The 25,004-nt window shown below is 36.2% G+C and overlaps 1 protein-coding gene across 5 annotated transcripts in view; it reads right to left on the bottom strand.

Moving 5' to 3' along the window:
• Nucleotides 1–4,913: 4,913 nt before the first annotated feature.
• The window catches only part of WRN (WRN RecQ like helicase), a 152,970-nt gene continuing 132,879 nt past the window's right edge, over nucleotides 4,914–25,004 (bottom strand). For all 5 annotated transcript variants that reach the window (XM_019466845.2, XM_019466847.2, XM_019466846.2 and 2 more), the window contains 4 exons: nucleotides 24,873–25,004; nucleotides 22,315–22,477; nucleotides 13,851–14,047; nucleotides 4,914–7,962 (listed from right to left, as the gene is read on the bottom strand). In XM_019466845.2, coding sequence (XP_019322390.2) covers nucleotides 7,843–7,962; nucleotides 13,851–14,047; nucleotides 22,315–22,477; nucleotides 24,873–25,004 — 612 coding nt within the window. In that variant the 3' untranslated portion in view covers nucleotides 4,914–7,842. The remainder of the gene's footprint in view (nucleotides 7,963–13,850; nucleotides 14,048–22,314; nucleotides 22,478–24,872) is intronic.

Genomic DNA, 25,004 nt, shown 5'->3' with positions numbered 1-25,004 from the left:
GCCGTTGTTGTATCCCTAGCACCTAGGACAGTGCCAGGCACACAGCCGGTACTCCACATAATTTGTTGAATATTTACTTCCATCTCTGTCAACTTGAACGAGAGCCTGAATCTACTCTTGAAAGAAGGATCCATTTTTGGGTGTGGACACCCCAAATTTCTGAGCAAGAAAAATAAGGGGCACACACTGGACCACAGTGATTTCACCAAGTAGTGCTCAAGTAACATCTAGGGAGATAGATTGCCTCCTCGGGATACCCAGGACAAAGTCTGCCTTTTCCCTTAGAAATTTCTACAGCTACAACTGGGTGAATACCAACTATGTATGCCAACCATTGTCAAATGGTCTACGTGAATTGAGTTTAATCTCTCTTCGTGTTACAAATTGTCTGAGTCTCAGAATGTCTATTTGTCCAAAGTCACATAGCTAGTAAAATGGCTAGTAAAAACAGACTTCATTGAACATATGCTTACCTACTAAAGTCCAGAGGAAGTTATAAAGGGAAACTGTGCTATTTGTGTACACAGAATCCACTCATGGACAGAGCTCACTCTTCCTGCCCTTGGCTCTTTTCTTCACCACAAAGAACTCCTGTGCATACATGTGAACACTCAGCCTAGACATCCAAGCCTTGTCCATAACCCCTGCAAATAGCCATTTCTAACCACCCTTCATGATGAGAAATGAGCACACCAAAGAGTAAAACCAAGGTCAGAGGCTCCTAGGGACTCAGAAATGTTTAGGCCAGGCACTCTTGGGTCCTATGTACTGGGAACATGGTCTAGAAAGGGGGGCAGGTATGGGCTTCTTCAAGGGAGGATGACCCCTGACCCTAAGGATTCCTCACCTCTTGGAAAAGGCAGGGGATGTCCTCTCATTAAGGCTCTGCTGCCTAGAAGTCTCAAAGGAGGTAGGTCATCAGATACCTGTCAAAGCAATAGGATAGGCCCCTGATCCTCTCAATCTCATGGAGTTCTTCTACCTGGAGAATGAAAAGAATTTGATCTGTTCTTTTGGAATCCAAAAGGTCTGACGCATCCCAGAAAACCTAGACCAACCTTCCCCTGCATGTCCAGGCATCTCTTTGGTATCCTTCACATTCCTACCTTTGACCTAGCTTTCCCCACTTCCAGGTGTTGGTCTCACCAGCAAGAGTCAGCACTCTTGGGACCCTGCTCACCTGCCAGTCCTAGCCAGCAAGAGAGGCAGGTGGAAGTTAAAACAGCGACCAGGTGGAAGCAAACCTATTGTTGTGCCATCATCCTGGGATGCCCTCCTACCTTAGCTTTAATTTAAAAAGCAATATAGATTTATTTTTTAAATTTCTTTTTTAGATTTATTTTGAGAGAGAGAGACAGAGACAGAGACAGAGCAAGTGGTGGAGGGGTAGAGAGGAGAGACAGAATCCCAAGTAGGCTCCGCACGGTCAGCGCAGAGCCCAGTGTAGGGCTTGAACTCACAGACTGTGACATCATGACCTGAGCCGAGATCAAGAGTCAGACACAATCAACTGAGCCACCCAGGCACCCCAATATAGATCTAAGAGATTATAACAATGTAAATATCTGGCCCTTCCACCCTTCTCCTTCTACTCCCCCAATATAAGAAATATCATTAACCATTAGGAGTGTTTGAGTCCACTTCTTTGCCCTCCTACAGCAGATATTACAGGCAGATATATGTATAAACATAAACCTCTACTTTTCGCAACTCCTACCAAGTGTCAAATACCCCTTAGTCCCACTGGGTAGTTGCTCCTTTTATATCTCAGCTTAATTTCCATCTCTTTGGGATATTGGAACAGTCTCAATTCGGTTTTCCATATTCAATCGCACATCTGATTCAAATTCTTCTTACCTCCACCCCAACCCCAGTTCATGCTAGACTGATGGCTGTAGCTATCTCCTCTCTGTCACCTCCCCCTTCCATGCACTAACCCTTTGAAGTTAGGGTTGGGAAGAGGAGGAGGAAGAAAATCTGATGACTGACTAGCAGAATTGCTTATTCCCTTTTGGTTGCTTCTGTGACTAATTGACTGGCAGATGCTCAATCTGTTGGCAAATATCCAAATGCCAGCTCTCTAGGGGTGCATTAGTTGGTCCTTCTGCAGGTCTGGTTGGGGGGAAGGATTACCTTTCTCCAACCTCCTGCCAAGTGTGTTCTTGCTGCTGGGATTCCCATACCCCATAGGTGACCCTCTTCTGAGGGTACTCTCAGAATGGCCTTTAAACTTGGCTCCTTCCAGGAAGTCCACTCACTCAACCCACAGAAAATTAGCACATCTGTGCTGTGCCACATGGTGATGAGCAAGCTGGCCCCTTGGCATCTGCAGTCATAATCCTGCTCTATCAAGTGCCAGGAGCAACGGGTATTCTGCTGAAGCAGCTCAGAGGCTTTTAGAGAGATCACACTCTTTAATCTAGTGCACTGTTCCAACACCTTCAGTCTTCCAGGAATAAGGATGGAAGGCTCAAGTGAAAAGCCTTCCATGGAAGGCTCAAGTGAAAAGAGAAGATGAAAAGTTTGTTGCCCTCCACAAACTGCGTTCCCTTGTAAAAGTACTCTCTCTCACCCAATACTCCTCTCCCACAGAGGGGATGATGGGGAAGAAGCAGGAATGCCAGTTTTGCTAAAAAGGTGCCATCATACACCTGCTAGAAACAGCCTGAATTTAAAATTTTTATCAACTTTAAGTTCAGTCAAAATTTAAAAATAATAAGTAAAGTCCCACATGGCCCCTAACCCCACCTGATTACATATTCATACATATATTGTGATTTCTTTTCCCCACTCTCACATTCTGTTTACACAAATATAAGCAAATACATGATTCTAACTTCAGGTTGTACTGAAGGCTAACTGCCCAGGTGTGGCCACGGCAAACGCTTAATGAATGATCAGCTTCATGATTCCTTTATATGATCTCCTTTTTTTTTTTTTCTCTCACATTGGTCATTGTTTTCTTGTATCTTATAGACTTCATGATGTAAGTATTTTCTTCAAAATATCTTGCTTCCTGTAAGAAAATACTTTTGTGAGATGCTTTTTTGTTAATTCTTCACAGAGCATATCTTCTCGTCTCTTAAGCATGGGATCCATATTGTGTTTTCTTCTTCTATTTGTTCCTTCCTTGTGAAGCCAGTCTATTATCTAGCATCCTATGAATGCCAACATTTATTGAATGCAGAAGTATTGAATAACTGAGTACACGCTTCTCATTAATCCTTTTAAATTGAGTTAGAAGATGAAGCTGGATGTAAGGCTGAAGTTTCATTAATTTTCTGAAAAATAATGAAAGCTCTGGGTTTAATGAATGGATACTAATATTAATATTAACCTTAGTATTAACAGTAAGCATATTAGATCTTTTTTCTTCCTCCTACAAGTGTAATTTGTTGGTGATAGAATTTCATGCAATAACAAATTTTTAAATTCTTATTAAATATTCCAATAATATGTTAAACTTGGTATAATTTCAACTTTAAAAGAACAAGCATATGCTAATTTTTCAATGATACATTTTAAATTGAAGTCACAGGAATAAGCTGTTCCTCTAAAAGCTAAATTATCTCCAGCATTTCAAATGCTCACAATATCAAATATATACCTATTATTCCTTAATCCTAAAATATTATTACCAAAGGTTTAATTTACTTTATGTTCTACTTATTTTTAATCTTTTCCAAAGTTTAAATACATTTACCTAGTAAGGATGTATGTACTTTATCCCAAATGATTTTTGGATTGCCTTCCTAAGAAAAATTCATTATGTGGCACTTTCTCAGGTGGCCAAGACTCCTAAGTTTTCAGCTTCCATTAAGACTGCAGTGAACTCTCTTCAGTGTTTTTGTTGATTTTGCATTTCTTTGCTTCCCGTAAGACAGATAAATGTCTAGTCATCTCTAAAAAGACTTTAGAGGGCACCTGGGTGGATCAGTTAACCGTCCGACTTCAGGTCATGAACTGAGCCCCTCATTGGGCTCTCTGCCGTCAGTGCACAGCCCACTTTGGATCTTCTGTCTCCCTCTCTCTCTGCCCCTCCTCAGTTCCCCGCCTCTCTCAAAAATAAATAAACATTAAAAAAAATGACTTTATAGCCATGCCACTGGATCTTTCATGTTCTTAGTTACTTCTATTACAACCTCTTTGAACAGGAAGAATCCTATATTCTTTTTTATTCTAACTATTCTATATTCTTTTCTTATTCTAACACAGGTTTTTGTGTTTTTTTTTAAATAAATTCTAAATAAATGTCAGGGTGTTGTCTGACTCCATAATCAAAATTCCAAATGACAAACAACACAAAGAGATCCTAATGAATACTTTGTAGAGGAGATAGCATAAGACAAATACCCTAAAAGAAACCCCTTGTTTTTTTTAAGCTTTTATTTATTTATTTTGAGAGAGAGACAGAGAGAGAGAATCCCAAGCAGGCTCCACACTGTCAGTGCAGAGCCTGATGCAGAGTTCAATCCCACAAATCGTGAGATCATGACCTGAGCTGAAATCAAGAGTTGAATGCTTAACTGACTGAGCTACCCACGTGCCCCCAGAAACCCTTTGTTTTTAAGAATGAACCTGAGGCCAGCTTGTGGCCCAAGAATTGCTGAAGAACGATGATACACCTGGGAGACTAAAGTCCAGTTCATCAGTTCTTAATCAGTTCTTACCATATTTCATTTCAAGAATGTTCAAAGCAGTGCATTAAAATAGGAGAGAAATTGGGTGTGATTTAATGTGTAACAATAGGAAATCAGCTAAATAATTCATAGTATGTGTATATAAGAAAATACTATGTCAGCATATGTCTCAGACCTCCTTTATATTCTTAAAAATTACTGAGGACCCAAAAGAGTTTTTCTTAATGTTGGTTATATCTATCACTATTTACCATTTTAGAAATTAAAACTGAGAAATTTTAAAGAAATGTTTATTAATTTTAAAAAAGCAGCAGTAAATCCATCACATGGTAACATAAATACATCTTTAAAAAATATCCCCCACAAAATAGTGAGAAGAATGGCATTGTCTGGCTTAACAGAGGTGTCTGGATTCTCAGATTTGCTTCTATATTCAGTCTGTTTCAAGCATTCTTTTGGTTGATGTTTCTGAAGAAAAGTATGACATTAAACAGGCAAGTAGTTGCAAAAGGGGAGGAGTATTTTAATAGCTTTTCGAGATAATTATAGACATGCTTCTCTGGAACTATACCAAAGCTGGACACCTGTAGTTTTTTTTATTAAAAAAAAATTTTTTTTAATGTTTATTTATTTTTGAGACAGAGTGAGAGACAGAGTGTAAGAGGGGGAGGGGCAGACAGAGGGAAACACAGGATCTTAAGTGGGCTCCAGACTCTGAGCTGTCAGCACAGAGCTTGACGCAGGGCTCGAACTCATGAACCGCTGAGATCACGACCTGAGCCAAAGTCAGTCGCTTAACTGACTGAGCCACTCAGGCGTCCCGGACACCTGTAGTTTCTTAAAGATTGGGTGCAGTACGTAATCTGAAACATTTATATCTGAAAGTATAAATGAACGTTTTCCTACTCTCCTACATTAAAATCCACTGGGCCATTGTGTGGTTTGAATGAATCATTTACCCCCCATGCATGATTTTATAAGATCATATATTAGTCATCCAGAAAATATTAATTCACTGAGTTATGCAGATCTTCTAAATGTTGACAAAAACCATTGTATGATAACAAAAAATGTATTAATCACAGGATTAACATCTCATTAGAAAAGTCTTTATATTATGGGAAGCTTTCAAACTCCTGGTAGCAGACATAAGTTTTCCAAAACTATGAATTCCGCCAGAAATCTCAAATTTTATCACTGGCAACAAATAACCATCAGTTTTCCTTGAAGTGATAGGGTGGCTCCATTCAGTTTTGAGAAAATGTTCACCAAACACCCAAGTCTGAATAACCAATCACAGTTTTGTCATTCTTTTCAGTAAGAATGGTATTCCATGGAAAAAAAGAACTAATTCAATTCACAATTGAAACAATTAAACAAGTGCTTTTTCTGGAGGGCACCATCACATATTGGTACAGAGCAAAGTGTGTTAAGGACTGAGAATTAATAAAATCAATAATTTGGTGTCACTGCCGTGATCTGCACTGAAGCACCAGTGGTTTTACTTACGACTCAGCACATATCGCAACAGAGGACAAAAGGCAGATAACGTCTTGAGATGATGAAGATAGTTTTGTCTTTGCAGGTCCCCTGAAAGGGGCTCAAAGATTCCTAAAAGTCTGCAGACCACACACTTTCAGAATCCCTGTACTATAGAAAGCCACAAAAAAAGGATCTGTGGAAAACAACTTAATGACATGAGAAAAAAAAATGTTCAGAGCATTTCAAGTGAAATATAAATTTGACTAATTCTACTTCTAGACATAATCTGAAATTTAGAAAAATAACGAAAATCACCGAGAGAAGTGATTATATAACTTTATGGTATATTCATCAGATATAATGGTATGTAGCTATAAAAAAATGAGACAGACCAAAATATATACTCAAATGGAAAGTTCTTCATAACATATTAAGTGAAAAGAGTTTATTGCAGGAAATTGCACGTAGTGGACTCTGATTCATGTTGAAAAGCAAGAATGTGGGTGTAGATGTATATGTAAAGCATGTAAATGAATGAAGAATGATTAGAGAGCTATAGGTCACATTTAATAGGGTCTACCTTCTGGAAAGGGGCTGGTACTGACATGGTGAGAAATGGGATTACAGAGGACTTTTGTGTTTTCACTTAAGTGTTTACAAAGTAAATACATTCATGTATTATTCATATAACAAAGAAATAAAGTGAATACAAAGAGGTTTAGCAGGATACACAAAAGGGGTCAACGGATTACCTAATGGTAAAACCACCGGCGATTTTTATTTTTATTTTTTCATTTCTCTGGATTTTCTACTTCTTCTGCAATATTTCTTCTTTATTAACAACAATTATTTTTAGTCACAGAAAAGTCAGTTAAAGGCCATATGGTGAACTGGTTAAAGTTATATTAACTATGAGTATGGGTTTTGATACTAAAGTTGCACATACTACATAAAGAGGTATTAGAATCGAATCCAACATCCTCAAAAACTAAAGGTGCTCAAAGTAATTAAGCAAATAAAAGTTAAAAAAAAATACATATACATATATATATGTATATATATATACATATATATATATATCTTTGTAACATTCAGTATGAAGGAATTTATTATTTGAAAAATAAAAAAAGTAGTATATAAAATCAAAGGGTACAGATGCCCAATGCAATTGGTCTCCTTTGTAATATTATTTTTACCTACTTACATAGAATTCAAAATGCTTCATTTTCACTGGTCTGGTTTACTAATACCATTTATCAATGTATGTAAGAGTTTCTTCTAAAGATAGCAAGGACAATTGTAAAACAACTATGCTTCCTTAATTCACAAGAATGAATTTTGGTAATATATGAAGAATTTATATCACACACACAATCACCACACAACTACCAATCTGTTATTTATATCAAATCACCACTCCTTAAAACTTCCAAATATACTGTTGAAATAAAGAGATTAGAAAACTGAGCAGTAACAGAGTTTCTTAAAGCAATCTTAAAGGAAACTATTACTCTATTCTATGATGTACTCACTCAGGCTCTCGGAAGACTCAAGTAACTGTACAAGGAGATGCCAGCTGTTCAACAAATAGGTGAGTTTTACTTTAGAGATTAGAATAATTTTTAAACTGAAATTTTGGCCCCTGCTATTTTCAGAAATGAAACAAGATCCCCTCTTATAATACAGCAAGACACACATAATTCCTCTGGCAATCACCAATTTAACTAAAAAGACCTCTCTTTTTGGTTTTGGCCATTGATTGCTTGCTGGTCTCAGCTGAAGTCTCATTTTCTTTGGCAAACCACTCAGGTAATTTTCTCATTGAGGTTACAAGTGAAATCTATAGGAAAGAAAGAGAAAAAGACATATTTATAATATTGAAAATGTATATCAGTTGTAAAAAGTAACATAGGTTACTGAATGAATATACACCCACCACCCTTCCCTTGCTGAGTAAAACAAAATAGTGAGAGCTACAGGATTTATTTCTGGATGAAAAGTAAATAAAGAAAACAGAGACAAAATCACTGTATCATCTCTTTAGGCAAATGCCTGCCATCTTGTTTTTTATTCTTAGGCACTTAAGCATGCACACACATTTGAGAAGGAAAGAACTGGGTATTATTTCAGATTTATGTCTCATGTATATTTGCTCTAGGTTGACCAACATGGTTAATTTAATGTTCTGAGGAAGGCATCTGCTTGGGCGTGCGTGCACATGTGTGTGTGCGCACACACACACACACACACACACACACAAAATCACATTAAGCATTTGAAAAAATATATTTCTATGTCTCCAATGGCAGACTGACTACAGAGTGGTTTCAGCAACCACCGACACCTTGCAGAGTTGCCAAAACGTAATAGATACTCAAAAAACAGCCAGTGAATAAATGAAAACAATTTTTGTTTTTTGGCTCAAAGACTCTTTGGAGAATCTGCTAAAAACTGGAGATCCACTTCTAACAATTTTAGGGGATTTATTTGTACACCAAATGAAGCCTCAGAACCCTAAGTCAAAAAGTCCCTGAAAAAAAAATTTTAAGAACCCAAAGGCAGTGGCTGTGTCCTTATGATCTGCACTTGAAAAAGATAAAACAATTTTAAGTTATGTCCCATAAGCCTAAAATGGTATTAATTAGTGTTATCTCAGTTTGACCACAGAGCCTCACACTGACATGACAAAAAAATCAGTCTGACAGGAGTATACCTTGGAGTCTAGCAGAATTGGTTTAGTTATTGAACTATGTGAAAGATTTATGATAAGGTGAGCTCATCTAAGGTATAATGTGTCTGTTACCTTAAGGTAAAAAGCATAATTTATTTAATTTCAAGAATGAAAACTCTACCTATATATTGTTCATCAATTACTTGTTATGTTTTATTATGTTTTCTATGTTTCAAAATGGTTTCAAAGGGATGCCTGGGTGGCTCAGTCAGTTAAGTGTCTGACTTCAGCTCAGGTCATCTCACAGCTCGTGAGTTCGAGCCCCACATCAGGCCTGGAGCCTGCTTCAGATTTGTGTCTCCCCCTCTCTCTGCCCCTCCCCTGCTCGTATTCTGCCTCTCTGTCAAAAATAAATAAACATTAAAAGTGTTTTTGAAAAATTAAAAAATTAAAAAATTTTTAAAAATGGTTTCAAAATATTTAAGGGTGGGGAAAAAAAGTAAAATATCCTTAACAGAAAACTGTGAAACCATGAATTTAGAAAAGGTAAAAACTACTAGCTATTTCAGCTTGATTAAAGACATTCAATGGAAAAGAAAGAGTTGTTCACCCTTTAGCAAAAGCTAAAGGAAAAAAAGAGGCTGAGATAGCAAATTTTCCCCTGGGTACCCATTTCCTCACAAGGAAGAGAAGCCCAGGAGAACAGATTAGATTTATATCTACAGTATGACACTATATTTGACTCAAAAATAATAAATATTAGGGATATAAAGTGGCACAGACAAAAGGCATTTGGGCAGAGAGAAAACTGATCCAGAGATATTTTTTCTTCCCATAAGATCTTAACATCACAATCCTCTGAAGCCTACTTTGCTTACAATTACAGTTTGAATGCCTGTGTGTGTTGGAAAAAGGAAATCAGTTAAGATTATAACAACACCAAAAAGTAAAACAGAGCATGACATCTGAATAGTAACAGAGCAGAGAAAAAAACCCTAAGTCTTGCAGCCAAAAATCATGGAATAAACAGGGATTTTGAAACAAGACAGACTAGGTTGGAGTTCTAACTGAGTCATTTGCTAAATGTATGACCTTATGAATGTTAGTTACACCTCAATTTCTTCACATAGAAAATGAGAATAACAGTACATAGCATCACGGGATTACTTAGAAAAGTTAAATGAGAATAAATGCACGATATCAAAACACATTCTTATTTATTCTTGGCATTCATTAATTAGTAGCTAAAATCACTGAAAAGTGTTTTGTCTTCTATAACATTTCTATGAAATACAATCTTCAACATTTACCATACAATTACAATAATGATCTTGTTTCACTGAGAAAGAAGGAAAACGCTTACTTACACTGAGGGCATCTTTTGAGTCTCAACAATAAGTATCTGGAGAGACTTAAATTATGAGAAGTAAGTCACCTAACAGAAACAATGCCTTTCAGTGACTACTTCCTTTATGCAGTAGACAACTAAAATTCCCAGCAATTATAATAACATTTTAGGGGGAATTTATATCTTTTTATATTCTATTCACAATTTTACCTATGAATGAGAATCTGTAAATAAATCTATTTTTGAATTGCTGATTGGCTGATTCCAAGAAGTTAGTCTTTGTGAAATTCTGTGACTTTTATCTTTCAGTGAAAAATCACAAGGTTGTTTTCTATCAACTTTAAGAATTGTTATAGAATACAAAACAGTTAACAGCATGCACTATTTTCTTAACAAAAAAGAGAAAACAAAATCTATGCCTAAAAAAAAAGAAAGGTTAAGAAAATTCTAATTTTTCTGAAGTACTGAATTTTCACAATAATGATATCACTCATAAGGCATTTTTCTGAGTATCTCAAAATAGTACGTAAATAATATTGTACATTTTAATTTATAGTGAAACTTAGTGGCAGGGCAGGAAATATCACATATAGTCTTTCTTAGGCAGTGAAGAAAAATGAGAAGGAAAAAGTGATTTGGGGGAGAGGGTTCTGGGAAGATGGTGGAAGCAGCAGCATCGTTTTTTAATCTCTCTGAATGCCACCATTAAAACAAAATGGAGAGCAAAACCAAAAACTCATCATCTACACTTACAATGAAACTAAGTTTACAGGTATTCCAAGGAAATCCAAACTATAGTGCATGAGGACAAACCAACAGCCATAAGGCCTGCACAGTACCACTTGTGTAGGAGAGAAAGCAGAGGCAAGCAGTGAGGTACCTGAGAAGAGAAGAACCCCAAAGTAGCCCACAGGTAGTCATCAGAAACCATGGTAGATTAATGTGAAAACAACATCTGAAAATGCGAGGGCTCCTGCCCAACCCAACCGCAAGTGACTAAAAGGAGTCTACAGTGGTAGAGTCATGGCTTCCTGCAGACACTCCTGACCAGCTAATGCTGTCTTCTAGGAGAACCCCTGGGATACAATCAAATCAAGCAGGACAAGTAATAGAGAGACAAAGGGAAGAGTAGCAGAGGAGTATATCTCATAAACTAAGTTTCCATATTTTGAATGTTACACAAAATAACAGAAGAGAGTGCCCTGTAAGCTTGGAAAAACTATCTCGAAACACGCCTTCTTTTGACAGTACAGGGAAAACTACTTTCACACGAAAATGAACAATAGGAAGGTATTAAGGTCAAATTTGACACCAGAAGACTTGCTGAGATACAGAATAAAACTGTAACCTCTCAAAATGAGCTGAAAAACATGAAGAAGCTTACTCAGAACATGAAAGAACGTCATAAAACAAAATCAGAAAAATTCAAAAAGGAGGGAAGTTCAGTGAAGAATTAGAAGCAAAAGAAAAAAGTGTATAGAAGTGAACATTAAACTACGAGGAACATAGCCATAAACATAACAGATTCTGCCCAAAGATATAGAAGGGGAAAAAGAAGAAAATTTTAAAGAGAAATGAAGAACTAGAAAGAAGTCATGAGAAGTGACAACTAATGCAGCTAGGCAAAGAAGATCCAATACAGACACAGTATGAGTCCCTGAAGAAGAAATATAAAGCAGTGGGACAAATACTAAAAAGTAATATTTAAGAAAACTTTCCAGAAATTAAAAAAATTTAAAAAAGATGTATTTAAAGAACCCACTGTGTACCTACATATGTTGGATCAGAACTGCCAATTATCAGGACATAATTAATTTTCCTTCATTAAACACAGGCACGATTGAACTTCTACAGCAACCACAACACATGTAAAACTACAACGCATCAACTAATACAAAGAATTTGTTTTCACATTATTATGTATTAGAAGACTCATAATCTTATGATGAAATAGACTAAGAGATACAATCCAGGTTAGCAGAAAAGATGACTGTTCACATAGGAAACACGTGAAACCAGCTCTACAGTATTCAGGGTAGAATACTTTCTGTACTTGGGAGGAGGTTGAAAGAAAAATACTTTGGCTGGCTCACTCCTCTCTTAATCCACCTCCTAGACCCAATAACCTTGTTCCTCTAAATGGGGGTGGGGGGAGAAGACTACATCCAGTAGGTTCAGCATGACTTCCACCCATTCACCCAGTCCCCCCAAATCTCCCCACTCTGTTGTCGGCATCTGATGCTATTTCGATAGGGAAAAGCCAAATGCTAGTATGTTATTAAATACAGTATTTCACATAAATGTGTACCGATAATCAGGAAAAAATAACAAGTTAGACCTTTTCCTTTACTGATAGGTAGAAGTTGGTAAAAATTTAAGGGTTTAGGGGTGCCTGGGTGGCTCAGTTGGTTAAGCATCTTGGCTCAGGTGATGATCTTGACAGTGAGCTTGAGCTCAGTGGACTTGAGCCATGCATCAGGCTCTGTGCTGACAGCTCAGAGCCTGGAGCCTCCTTCAGATTCTGTGTCTACCCCCCTCTCTCTGCCCCTCCCCTGCTCATGCTCTGTCTCTCAAAAAGGAATAAATGCTAAAAAATTTTTTTTAATAAAATAAAATATAAAAATTAAGCTTTTAGGCACTTGGTATAGATTTCAGAAATAAAAGGCTGGGAAACAGAAGCCAAATTTCACTACCACCATCCCAACATATATTCTCTTTTATGTCCTTCTTATAGCTAGCTCAATTGTGTAAATAATGAAAAGAAGTCCAATTTAATCCAATTTCATTAGGTTATCTAGGACATGTCTAAATGCAAACCTAACTGAAGTACAGAATTTAAAAACACCAGTTCCTCTCATTTTTAAACTATTGAGAAAAGGAGTTTAACTGCTGGAAATCCCACAAGGACTACCTTAGAACTAAAATGGAATCCCTAATGCCCTACCATAAATATTAGCAACCACCTACTACTATGCTTTCTAGTTAATTATTAGTTTTCACAACTTTTATCATGTAGTGATATAATTTCAGCTAGAAGATACTGAAGGTTAAATTTTCAAATTATTCAATCATTTAATAGAATCATTACCAAAGAACAGTCATCTCATCCAACACGCAGAGCAATAATTTCCAAAGCATTTAATTTTAATAAATATACCATCTAAAATAATACTAAACTCATGGTCTTTCTCTGATCATGCAAAAAGTATGCTGGGATATACTCAGGACCATGTACAACAATTACTCCTGTGCCTGAAAGATTCAGTATAACAGGAACAAAGCATGATGAATGACAGAATGACAGACACACTGATTTTGGGGGGTATTTGTAACAAAATTTGTTTTCCTTTTCATTAACTACATAAACTGCCAAATGCTCAAAGCCAATATTAACTATGTCTATGAAAGAAAGAGAATTGTCAGGCTACATATAGCCAGGATGAGGTAGACGTAAAATTTAAGCTGATAATCCACACAAAAAGCTAAATAGATGAGCTACATGTCCCTTTTTCTGTCATTTAAAAAATCACTTTCCTCAAATAAGATTTATGAAAAACAAAAGAAATAAAGCACAGATTAAAAAGTAACCTTACATCAGAATTTATACATTTAAAAAATATAGCATTCTAGTATTAGAATATGCAAATTGAACCAACTGACACTGTATGAAAATTCTACATATAATTAACACCTTGGTATTAGCACCTACTTCTTCCTTGCTTCTCTTAGAACTTGAACAGCTCTCTTCAGAGTTGGGGAAACATCTCTTTCTGGTGGAATCACAGGAAAGCTGGTCTAACCGTCTGTTGTCACCATCTTTTTCCAGGATCTCAATTGCCATATGGATAAGGTATGTGTCAATGTTTTTAGGAACCAATGCTCTAATAAGTTTGATTTTATTTATATCTGTAAAGGATGAAAAAATAAGATTTAAAAATAAATTACACAGAACATTTTAGAAAGCTTTGAGCTGAAAATAGTGAAATATTTTGTAGAAAGCAGGGAGGAGGGTGTCCAAAGAAAATGTTCCTCTTTCAAATGCCTACAGCCCTACAAACAGAAATTAAGTAAAATGTGTCCTCCCCTCACCCGTGCACCACCTGCAATTAGCCCTTGCCTCCAAGACTCAAAGTCAGGTCAATGCCAGCGAATTCATATAAATTATGTTTCAAACTGCTTTTTGTGAGGTGCCCTGAGAAACCACTATCTACAGAACTGTTTCTAAAGGAATTATGCTTCAAATTCCAAATATCAATTACAATCATTTTTGAAAATGACTTATTCTTAAAATTTTTTTAATGTTTATTTTTTGAGAGAGAGAAAGAGTTCGAGTGGGGGAGGAGCAGAGAGAGAGGGAGACACAGAATCTGAAGCAGGCTCCAGGCTTCGAGCTGTCAGCACAAAGCCCAACACAAGGCTTGAACCCACGGACCATGAGATCATGACTTAAGCCAAAGTCGGACACTTAACCAACTGAGCCACCCAGGTGCCCCATGAAAATGACTTATTCTTTTTTTTTCAACGTTTTTTATTTATTTTTGGGACAGAGAGAGACAGAGCATGAACGGGGGAGGGGCAGAGAGAGAGGGAGACACAGAATCGGAAGCAGGCTCCAGGCTCCGAGCCATCAGCCCAGAGCCTGACGCGGGGCTCGAACTCACGGACCGCGAGATCGTGACCTGGCTGAAGTCGGACGCTTAACCGACTGCGCCACCCAGGCGCCCCAAAAAATGACTTATTCTTAAGATAAAAGGTAATCACACTTGTAAATAAAATGCTAATAAAAAAAAGATCCTTTCAATAGATAGTGTAGCATAACAAAACACACTATTTAAAATGCATAGTAACTGAGTTTTCTGAGAAAGAAATAACAAGGAATTTTTGATTTTTGTAACTCAACAGAACCGATTCAACTGTGTGTTATGTCTTCACACCTTTTACAAATTATTTAGTGATCTCCCACAGACCACTACTTATGTTTCAAACACTTCCAACATCACATTCATGTGAAATGTTCTAGGAGTAGCTTAAAACTAAGCAGCTTAGAATCTATTCACTCATCTTCATGTAATTATAAAACTAGTATAAAACATTTCTGACACCCAATTCAAATTCACAATGCCACCCTGAAAAGGTGGTCTTTCAATTATTCCACTTTTCAAGGTTTATATTCTCCTTTCAAAGATCTTATCTTGCTACTCTTGGACTTAAACAAAACAAAAAAAACACTGCAGTTACAAAAAAACGCAACAGGAAGAGAAAAGGTTACACAGCTAATGGAAACTAAGACCATGGGGTATCAATGATTTAGCCTCTACTCTTTCTAACTTTAAAGTTTTAAAATGTGAAACTGATTCTAATCAAAAACTTGGAAAGTTAAGGGGCGCCTGGATGTCTCAGTCGGTTGAACGTCCAACTTTGGCTCCTTGGTCATGATCTCGTGGTTTGTGAGTTGGGAGCCCCACATCAAGCTCTGTGCTGACAGCTCAGAGCCTGGAGCCTGCTTCGGATTCTGTGTCTCCCTCTCTCTCTCTCTGCCCCTCCCCTACTCACACCCTCTCTCGCTCTTTCTCTTTCTCAAAAATAAATACGCATTAAAAAAAAATTTTTTTTTAAACTTGGAAAGATAAGATTAACTCTAAATGTAATAAAATTAGCAATGTGACTGCCAAATCTATCAACCAACTAAAATTCTACTTGCCCTTTGGCCATTATACCATCCAAACACCACAGAAATTTGGCCCATTTTACTACTTCATTAATTTCTTAATGGCTGAGAAGTCTGTGTCTGAGCTCCCTTTCAGGTCTTCAGGTTTTCTTTCAAAAAAAAAATTTTTTTTTCCAATGAACATTACATTACGTTTATTTTTCCAGATTTCTAGATTCTTAGAAGTGGGATTGCTAGTTCAAAGGGTAAACACATTTATGTTTTCGCACATATTGGCAAACTGCCTCTATAACTGTGCTATCTCATACTATAAGCACTACCCACATGTAGCTACCTGAAATGTGGCTAGTGTGGCTAAGGAACTCAATACTTAATTTTAAGCAAACTTAATTTAAAATTAAATTTGAAAACTGATACTTGATTCAGTTATCAGAAAAATTTTACATACATTTGGAACACATTGAGTATCTTCATCTACTTTATTCAGCTGTCAATTTATGAAAGCTAAATACAGATCAAGTATTTTCGATTACAATTTACTATCAGAATTGACATGCTGTAAATATAAAATGCATACACAATTTCAAAGGCATAGTACAAAAAATAAACAAAATATCTCAATAATTTTATATTGGTTTTATGCTAAAATTGGTAACATTTTTAATACATTCAGTTAAATTAAATTATATAATCAGAATTCATACATCTGTTTATTTTTACTTTTCTATTTTATCTTTTACTTTTTTAATGTGGCTACTAGAAAACTTAAAATTGCATATGTGAATAATAATATATAGACTTGTTGAATCTCTACGCTGCACATCAGAAACTAATGTAACACTGTGTGTCAACTATACTTCAATTAAAAAAATTTTTTAATTAAAAAAATAAAATTGCATGTATGGTTCATATCATATTTTGTTTTGGATAGTGCTGCCCTAGAAAAACCATATAAAATTTCCTGTACTCCAGCCAACTAACAGGACTATATTATATTACATTTATTTTCTTCTATGGGTATTTAAGCCCTGGGTAAATAAACTATACATCCTTAATTTCATCATATTGTAAATGTACATTATACAAGCGAATTCTTTGGAAACATAGTTCAATAACTTTGAATTATCATGGCATCATAGATTCAATGAATTATTTTGAAAGGAAAAATGAGACATTTTATTCCATTTGAAACAATGTGTTTCTGAAATTAGAATGTCTTCTTTTCATAAAAGTATGATGTGTAAACATTTGCTTATAGTTTTAAACCACTGTTAATGATTAATAAATGTATAAAGTTATTGTACTATAATTTGAATATAATTTCTAGATATAATTAGAAAATCCTTATATTCACATTACACATTTCTGTAAGTACCCTTAATATTTTTATCTTAACATTGATTTATTTTTGAGACAGAGAGAGACAGAGCATGCACAGGGGAGGGGCAGAGACAGAGGGAGACACAGAATCTGAAACAGGCTCCAGGCTCTGAGCTGTCAGCACAGAGCCTGACGCGGGGCTCGAACTCACGGACCGTGAGATCATGACCTGAGCCAAAGTTGGACGCTTAACGGACCGAGCCACCCAAGTGCCCCAATATTTTTATCTTAAAGTCATCCTACAACATACACATGCAAATAAGGGGCATCTAGCATTAAAGACACATCTCCTGCCCTAGCTTTACAGGCAAGTAAGTGCTGAAAATTTCTACTGGAGAATAATGAACACTGGCTGCAAAGCTTTAAAAGAGATCATATTACTCCTAGTTTTGTGGCAGGTCCCTTGGAAGCCACCCTTAATTTTCCAGTTACATGCACATAAACAATGGAAGAATGAGATTATTCAAATATTATCCAGACACCTCATTAAATGTCTTGCCTAATTTATTAAGCATAGTTACAATTTCAACTCCATAAAAAATCTTAAAATTACATAAACATGGATAAACTAAAACATTGAAAAGTTTTAAAACTTCTGTAAATATTAAATAACAAGGACAAAACCTACTTAGCAAATAAGACAGCATGAAAATAATACATGTGATTTCTCAATTCACAAATACTCTGTTTTCAGGTATAAGATTAGGCCATAATAAAATAATAGAAAATTCTCAATTCAGTATTTTGCAGAATTTAAATGCCAATCAAACCTGTTCACTAAAACACCAAATTATATAATATGGCTACAGTTAAATAAAACATGAAAATAACGCATCTGAGTCATTAATGTAGTACGTACATCTTCATTTCTTATTACAATTTATAATTCAAAAATGTCTTCTCTGATGAGAGAATAGTATTTCTCTTATCAAGTATCAAGGAAAAACAAAAATTCAAAAGTAAAATTTCACATTTCAATAAGTGTTATCTTACATACTATAAATATACAATCAAAGAAATAAAATTTAGAGCTCATAGTTCTCAAAATCTAACTTTCTCAATTTTGGCTTTGGAAGTAAACTACAATAATATATTTTTTCACATTATATGTGTAACCTACATAGAGTGTATAGGCAGAAAGATGAATTAAATGTTTAATAAGTAGATTTCAAAGTTTTCTTTATGTAGAATTTCAATTTAGTATGACTCTCTAAATGAAAATTTATTTGCTATATTCAGTATATAGTGGTAAAGACAAATTTTTTGTTGTTGTTGTTATCTATTTTGAGAGAGAGAGAAAGATCATGTGCATATACAAGCTGGGGAGGGGGAGAGAGAGTGAGAGAGAGGGAGAGAAAGAATCCCAAGCAGGTTCCACTCTGTCAGCATAGAGCTGGACACTGGGCTGGATCCCACAAACTGCAAGATAATAACTTGAGCTGAAATCAAGAGCTGGACACTCAACTGCTGAGCCAGCCAGGCGCCGCAAGACAAATGTTTTTTGTTTTGTTTTGTTTTTTAATTTTTAAAATGTTTTATTTTTGAGAGAGAGAGAGAGAGAGAGAGAGAGCGAGCATGAGTGGGGTAGAGGCAGAGAGAGAGGGACACACAAAATCTGAAGTAGGCTCCAGGCTCTGAGCTGTCAGCACAGAGCCCGGTGCGGGGCTCGAATTCACGGACTGTGAGATCATGACCTGAGCTGAAGTCGGACGCTTAACCAACTGAGCCACCCAGGCGCCCCTTAATATTTCTTAATTTAAAAACTTGTCTGACATCAGAAATGAAAATTGCTAAACTCAGAATGTAGAGGAGACTAGAGAATATTTAAAGATACTAGACATATAAATATGTTAACCTGATTATACGTAAGTATATTTATTTTACCCATCAATGAGAGGTTTATAAACCCAAATCTTACACCAGGATTAGAAACTGCATATTTCTTTCTTTAAATAGTTGGCAGTACGCTTAAACATCGTATAGTAAAAAGAAAAACTTGCTCAGTCACTAATCTTGACATGATATTAAAACAATCTGCAACTCTCTAGGCCTCAAATTCGTATCTCTGAAACAGGGCTGGATTAGCACAGTGAAAATTTAATGATTTCCAATTTCCTTTCCAGGTCTAAAATCCTGTAATTTTACAACTATATGATTTGTAAAGCAAATTAGGAACACCTGGATTCTTTACCATAGCCAAATAAAATAGATGTTGTCAATAATTGGCTAAATACTAGAATGTTAAATCCTTCCCTACCATTTCCCTCTGCCAATAATGAATCGAAATTAGAACATCTATTTTATGTCATTCAAGAATATCTGCCCAAGGGACACCTGGGTGGCTCAGTCGGTTAAGCATTCCACTCTTGGTCTCGGCTCAGGTCATTATCTCTCAGTTTATGGGTTTGAGTACCTCTGCACAGCGCTGCCAGTGCATCTGGCTACCGCTTCGGTCATGATCTTGCGGTTCATGAGTTTGAGCCCCCCATTGGGCTCTGTGCTGACAGCTCTGAGCCTGGAGCATGCTTCGGATTCTGTGTCTCCCTCTCTGCCCCTCCCCTGCTTGCTCTCTCTCTCTCTCTCTCTCTCTCTCTCACACACACACACACACACACACACACAAAATTAAAAAAAAAATTAAAAAAAATTTTAAGATGAGGAAAACTGGGGCTTGGGGAGATTGGGTAATTTGCCCAAGGTCACATAGCTGTGAAATGGTAAGCCTACATTGAAACAGGTCAGCAGTCACCAGAGACTTTGCTCTCACTGACCAGGCTGACACATTCGCCAGTCTTCAGGATTTAAGGAAGGTAGCCAATGATACCAAACACGATGGTCAACAGGAAGCAAAAAAACAAAAAGGAAAAAGGAAAAAAACTGCACAAACTCTTTCAGAGAATACCACCTACTACCCAACAGCCTCATCAAAAGACAAACACTTCTTTAAGTCCTGAGAGATTATACATACACAAAGGAAAAAAATAATTCCACAAGTATTAAAATCAAGAAGGCATCGGAGTCTTTGACTTCCTTTACAATACTATTTTACTTTGCATTGGAGAAAGAGAGGTTTGATATAATCATAGTTCTAACCCTACAAAGTAATTACGGTTTTCCTTCCTCTACCTTAATTTCAAGGTAGGTGGCTGCTGGAGTTGGAACAATGGGAATGTGACCAGGACAGCTGCCTAGCTTTCTCATAAGATGATTCACGGCTAAGTAAGCTTGGATGTTTTATCACAGTCCGTGACACAGCACTCAGGTTTTCAGATTTAGAGACCTACTTTAACCTTAACAGATCCACATTAGCCATGCTCACGAGCTGTCAATTCCCTGATTTACAATTATGAATTCACAATTATCACACAGATAAGTATACAGATTAGCAAGACTAGTGCATACTTTCCCTACAGACAGATCTACTTGAGAACTCAAATTATAACCAGAAGGCAAGGAAGTGATATAGAAGCAGAATTAGTTGCTGAAATGTCTTCCTCAAATACTCAAATAAGATCTTGGCATAACTAATCAATAGGCCCTTAATATACTTGAAGTCTTGGGGCGCCTGGGTGGCTCAGTCGGTTAAGCGGCCGACTTCGGCTCAGGTCATGATCTCGCGGTCCGTGAGTTCGAGCCCCGCATCGGGCTCTTTGCTGACAGCTCAGAGCCTGGAGTCTGTTTCAGATTCTGTATCTCCCTCTCTCTGACCCTCCCCCGTTCATGCTCTGTCTCTCTCTGTCTCAAAAATAAATAAACACTAAAAAAAAAAAAAAAAAAAAAGAATATACTTGAAGTCTCATTGGTCAGGATCAGAACTTGCATGTTTGTTTTTTTGAAATAGTTGGCAGTACAACTTTCATATGGTATAATTAAAACAAATATTTTCGGGGTGCCTGACTCAACTGAGAGAGCATGTGATTCTTTATCTCAGGGTCGTGAGTTTGAGCCCCACACTGGGCACAGATATTATCCAAAGGAAAGAAAGAAATGTAAATAAATAAATAAATAAATAAATAGACAAATAGATAAATAGATAAATAATCAATTTTTTAAGGTAAAAAGAAAGAAAAATTTTAGTTCTCTGGGAATAATTTAGATGACTACTACCCACACTTGCCTCTTTGTCTTTGTCTTCCCCCTCTGCCTCCATAGTTGATCAATGGAAGCGATGAAGGTGTCCTTTCTTTAGGCCTTCAGTCAAGCTTTCCTCAAACCTAGAATTATTGCTGCCTTTTAAGGTGACTTTAATATCTTTGTTCTAACCAATTTAACATAGTATTGACTGTGCTTTCAGAAGGTGATCTTATTTCCCTTATTTCCAAATTTTGGGGGGGAACTGTCTAGTTGTTCCCAAGTGGTAATGAACCTGAGTTAATAGAAACTTAAGTATTTGCATTGCGGTTTTGGAGATAAGGCTTTTTGTATGTCTACTGCTCTGCCCTAAGAATGTGGAAATATTTATCAGATTTATTGAATTCTAACATGGCCAGGTTGCACATGTAGGGAGAAAAATCTTCTGAGGTAGCTCATCTTTAATTCTGTAAAAAACAGATCATAATTTTTAAGTTTCTGCAGGGCAGGCAAAGGGGCTTGGTCTCAGCACGGCTCAGGTTCTGCAGCAAAGTGACAAGAGGACACCATTCTACGTGGGGGCCTAGAGACCTGGGACCAGCTCTTCAACATCACACTGACTGAGACCACTGTATTGAATAAGAATTGTAGAATAAGGCTACTTCAGTGAAACAAATGACAAGGAATCTGTAAGATTCAAGGGGAAGTGAGAAGTCAATACGGGAAATGAACATGGGAAAAAAACGTGTTGTTTTCAAGGGGTGAAGCAGAAGTTAGAAAAGGATGAAAGTTCATTGTTTTGGGGGTAGTGGAAGTTGTATTCTAAAGCCGAAAAGGAAACCAAGAATTTCTCAGATGCAGTCTCTTCTGAGTGGTAATGGGAAGAAAGACTGGTTTTGAAAAACAATTAACAAGCATTACCAAAGTAAGTTTTCATAGTAGCATAAAGGGTTAATGCTGGTGAAGTGAAAAATATTAGTGGATTGCTTGTTTACTTCATCTGGGTTCAGTGACTCAAGTCATTAAGGCTGTAGACGAGGGTCACAGTGATCACCTGAGTTGATGGGAGGGTTTCGGATAACATCAGCAATAATCTTCTGAACCTCTGGAGTCAGGCCTGCTCGCTCCGAATCAAGTGGGCAGCCAGCTCTCACCGCCTGGGATAAGTGCATGCCAACTGCTGTGAGAGGCAGAATCCTGTTCTCAGCTATCCTCATCTAGAGAAAGAGGAACAAAACAACCAGTGAGGTTTCAAATGTTTGCACGGTACTGTATGCAAATAAAAGGTCCAAAACCTTCAGGTAGTAAATGTTCACTGAGAAATAAACAATGCACTGAACTTTCATTCCAAATTTTCAAGTTTACTATTTCTTTAAAACTGCCCACATTATACATCTCCAGTTCTACTTTTTATACTTACTGTATTGAATAAAACAAAATCATCCAGCTTTAGCTAAGAACTCATTCCTCAATCCCTCTATAATTATTCACTTTAAAAACCTATCAGTAGTAGAGAGTAATCATTCTGTGGAAGTCTACTGACTGCCACAGCCTTTTGAAAATAGAGGGAACTGTAATCCAATATTCTATAATTGAACTACTACATGGTATTTCAGTTATATGAATTTCCAAGAAGACAAGTCCTAAAATGCTTAGTGATAATGTAAGGCTCCAGGTGCATTTTATACAAGGTTCTTGAGAAGACTTTAATAAGGTTTTTATATTGGCTCTATTCATAAAATAATAACCACAATTTATTCTGTCATCTCTTGCCTAGCATTAAACTTAAGATGAATTGTTTTAAATTTAGGACAGCATTACAGATTCATGTAGCTTTTTAAACAAAGGTAGTTCCAAATCCATTTACAACGTACATTAGATAAAACATTGCTTTAAATACTCAGAAAGTTTAGTCAGCTCTAAATTATTTCATGATACTCCCTTAATATATCTTTGAAGTATGAATTTGGATTGTATTTACGTGAATGTAGATACTTTCACGGAATAGAACATTTGAAGCACTAATTACATCCTTCAAAGGTAGATTTTAAATTACCTTAATTAACTGTCTACCTTTTTCTACTACACAGTATGCACCATGTGTGCATAATATCAGGGTTATTTGATCCCAGGCATCAAATTACCTAGAACTAATTGTATTATTGCTCCAGATTAATTAGTCCTTAGGTATGGTTAATTTTGTGGTTAGTTGGCACAGACCCTCTCAGACCCGTGGGAAGAACAGATAATTATACCATGATATTACACAATAACAAACAACAAAATAATAGTATAAGACATTAATGAAAATACACCATTCTTCACATTTTTAACCATGAATATGTAATATAATACTGAAACTACATGAAACCACATATCATGGCATAGTATTAGAATGTACTTTATAGAAGCTATGCCAAATTTTCTTAGTACCATATTCAATTATGCCATAGATATTGATGTTCAATTTATGTATATACAAGCATATTTAACTCACATGTGTAAATTACTATTTAAATAAGAATTTTTTTCAAAAATAGTTCAATGGAATTATTTGGTTTCTTCTGTAATGGCTTTGGTACTTTTAATTTTAGAAATTTGACTGTTTAATTAGAATATCTATTAAGTGATGAAGACAAACTATGGACTGTTTTTCATATTTACACTGGCCTCAACAGCCTTAAGGATTTAGGCCAGAACACTGAATATGAAAAAACATTAATATGGCCATTTTTCACAGTAATGAAGATTTTTTTCAAAGACCATCAGGCATGGTTTAAAAAACAGAATAGTATTAGAGGATACAGAGTGGAAAACAAGTTTGTTGTTAGTGGTTTTTTTTTTTTTTAAACTTATTTCTAGCTTCTTGGACATCCTTCCAATGATATTCTATGCATTTCTGTATACATACACAAGGATATGTCAATAAATAAAAATGCATATATATACACACAAATTTATGTTTTTCAAACAGCTCTGCATCTCCCCTTTAATGTATCTTGGAGATAATTCTTTATCAATACATAAGCTAATAGTTATTAAACTATTAGTCCCAGCTTTAAAAAAAATAGAGTCTTAAAATATGGCTGCTCTAATATCCCTAAGCTGTAAGTGTGTTTAACAGCACCTCTATACAACCTCTATAAAATAATCATGGTCAAAGTATACTTGCTGTTTTTACTTAATTGACAAAAGTAGGCTTAGCAGAAAAAGAAAATGACATTCTAGTCTAAAATTACATATAGGGGCGCCTGGGTGGCTCGGTCAGTTAAGTATCCGACTTCAGCTCGGGTCATGGTCTCACGATCCTTGAGTTTGAGCCCTTGAGTCGGGCTCTGTGCTGACAGCTCAGAGACTGGAGCCTGCTTCAGATTCTGTGTCTCCCTCTCTCTCTGCCCCTCCCTGACTCATACTCTGTCTCTCTCTGTCTCAGAAAATAAAAACATTAAAAACAATTTTTTTGATGAAATATAAAATGAAACAATAGAAAATATTGTAGGATTGATTATAAGAATTTTATCCCAAGTCACAACTTTAATATTTGAAAAACTGATAAAACACATGTTTACATAAATTTGACAATCCCCTCTAACTTGAAAGTAAAACACTTACCAAAGACATCTTCTTTTCTTGGAATAAAGAATACGTGATGGCCACAGACTGCGAAAGGGAGCATGCTCCATTTTTCGGCACCAGACTGTTCCCTTGTTTTTCCTGAAGTTTTGTATTTGGAAAGAGGTCTGT

Source organism: Panthera pardus, unplaced genomic scaffold (assembly GCF_024362965.1).
Source record: "Panthera pardus isolate Hobbes unplaced genomic scaffold, ASM2436296v1 HiC_scaffold_13, whole genome shotgun sequence".
NCBI classification, from domain to species: Eukaryota; Metazoa; Chordata; class Mammalia; order Carnivora; family Felidae; genus Panthera; species Panthera pardus.
This window is presented reverse-complemented; position numbering and strand designations above follow the sequence as displayed.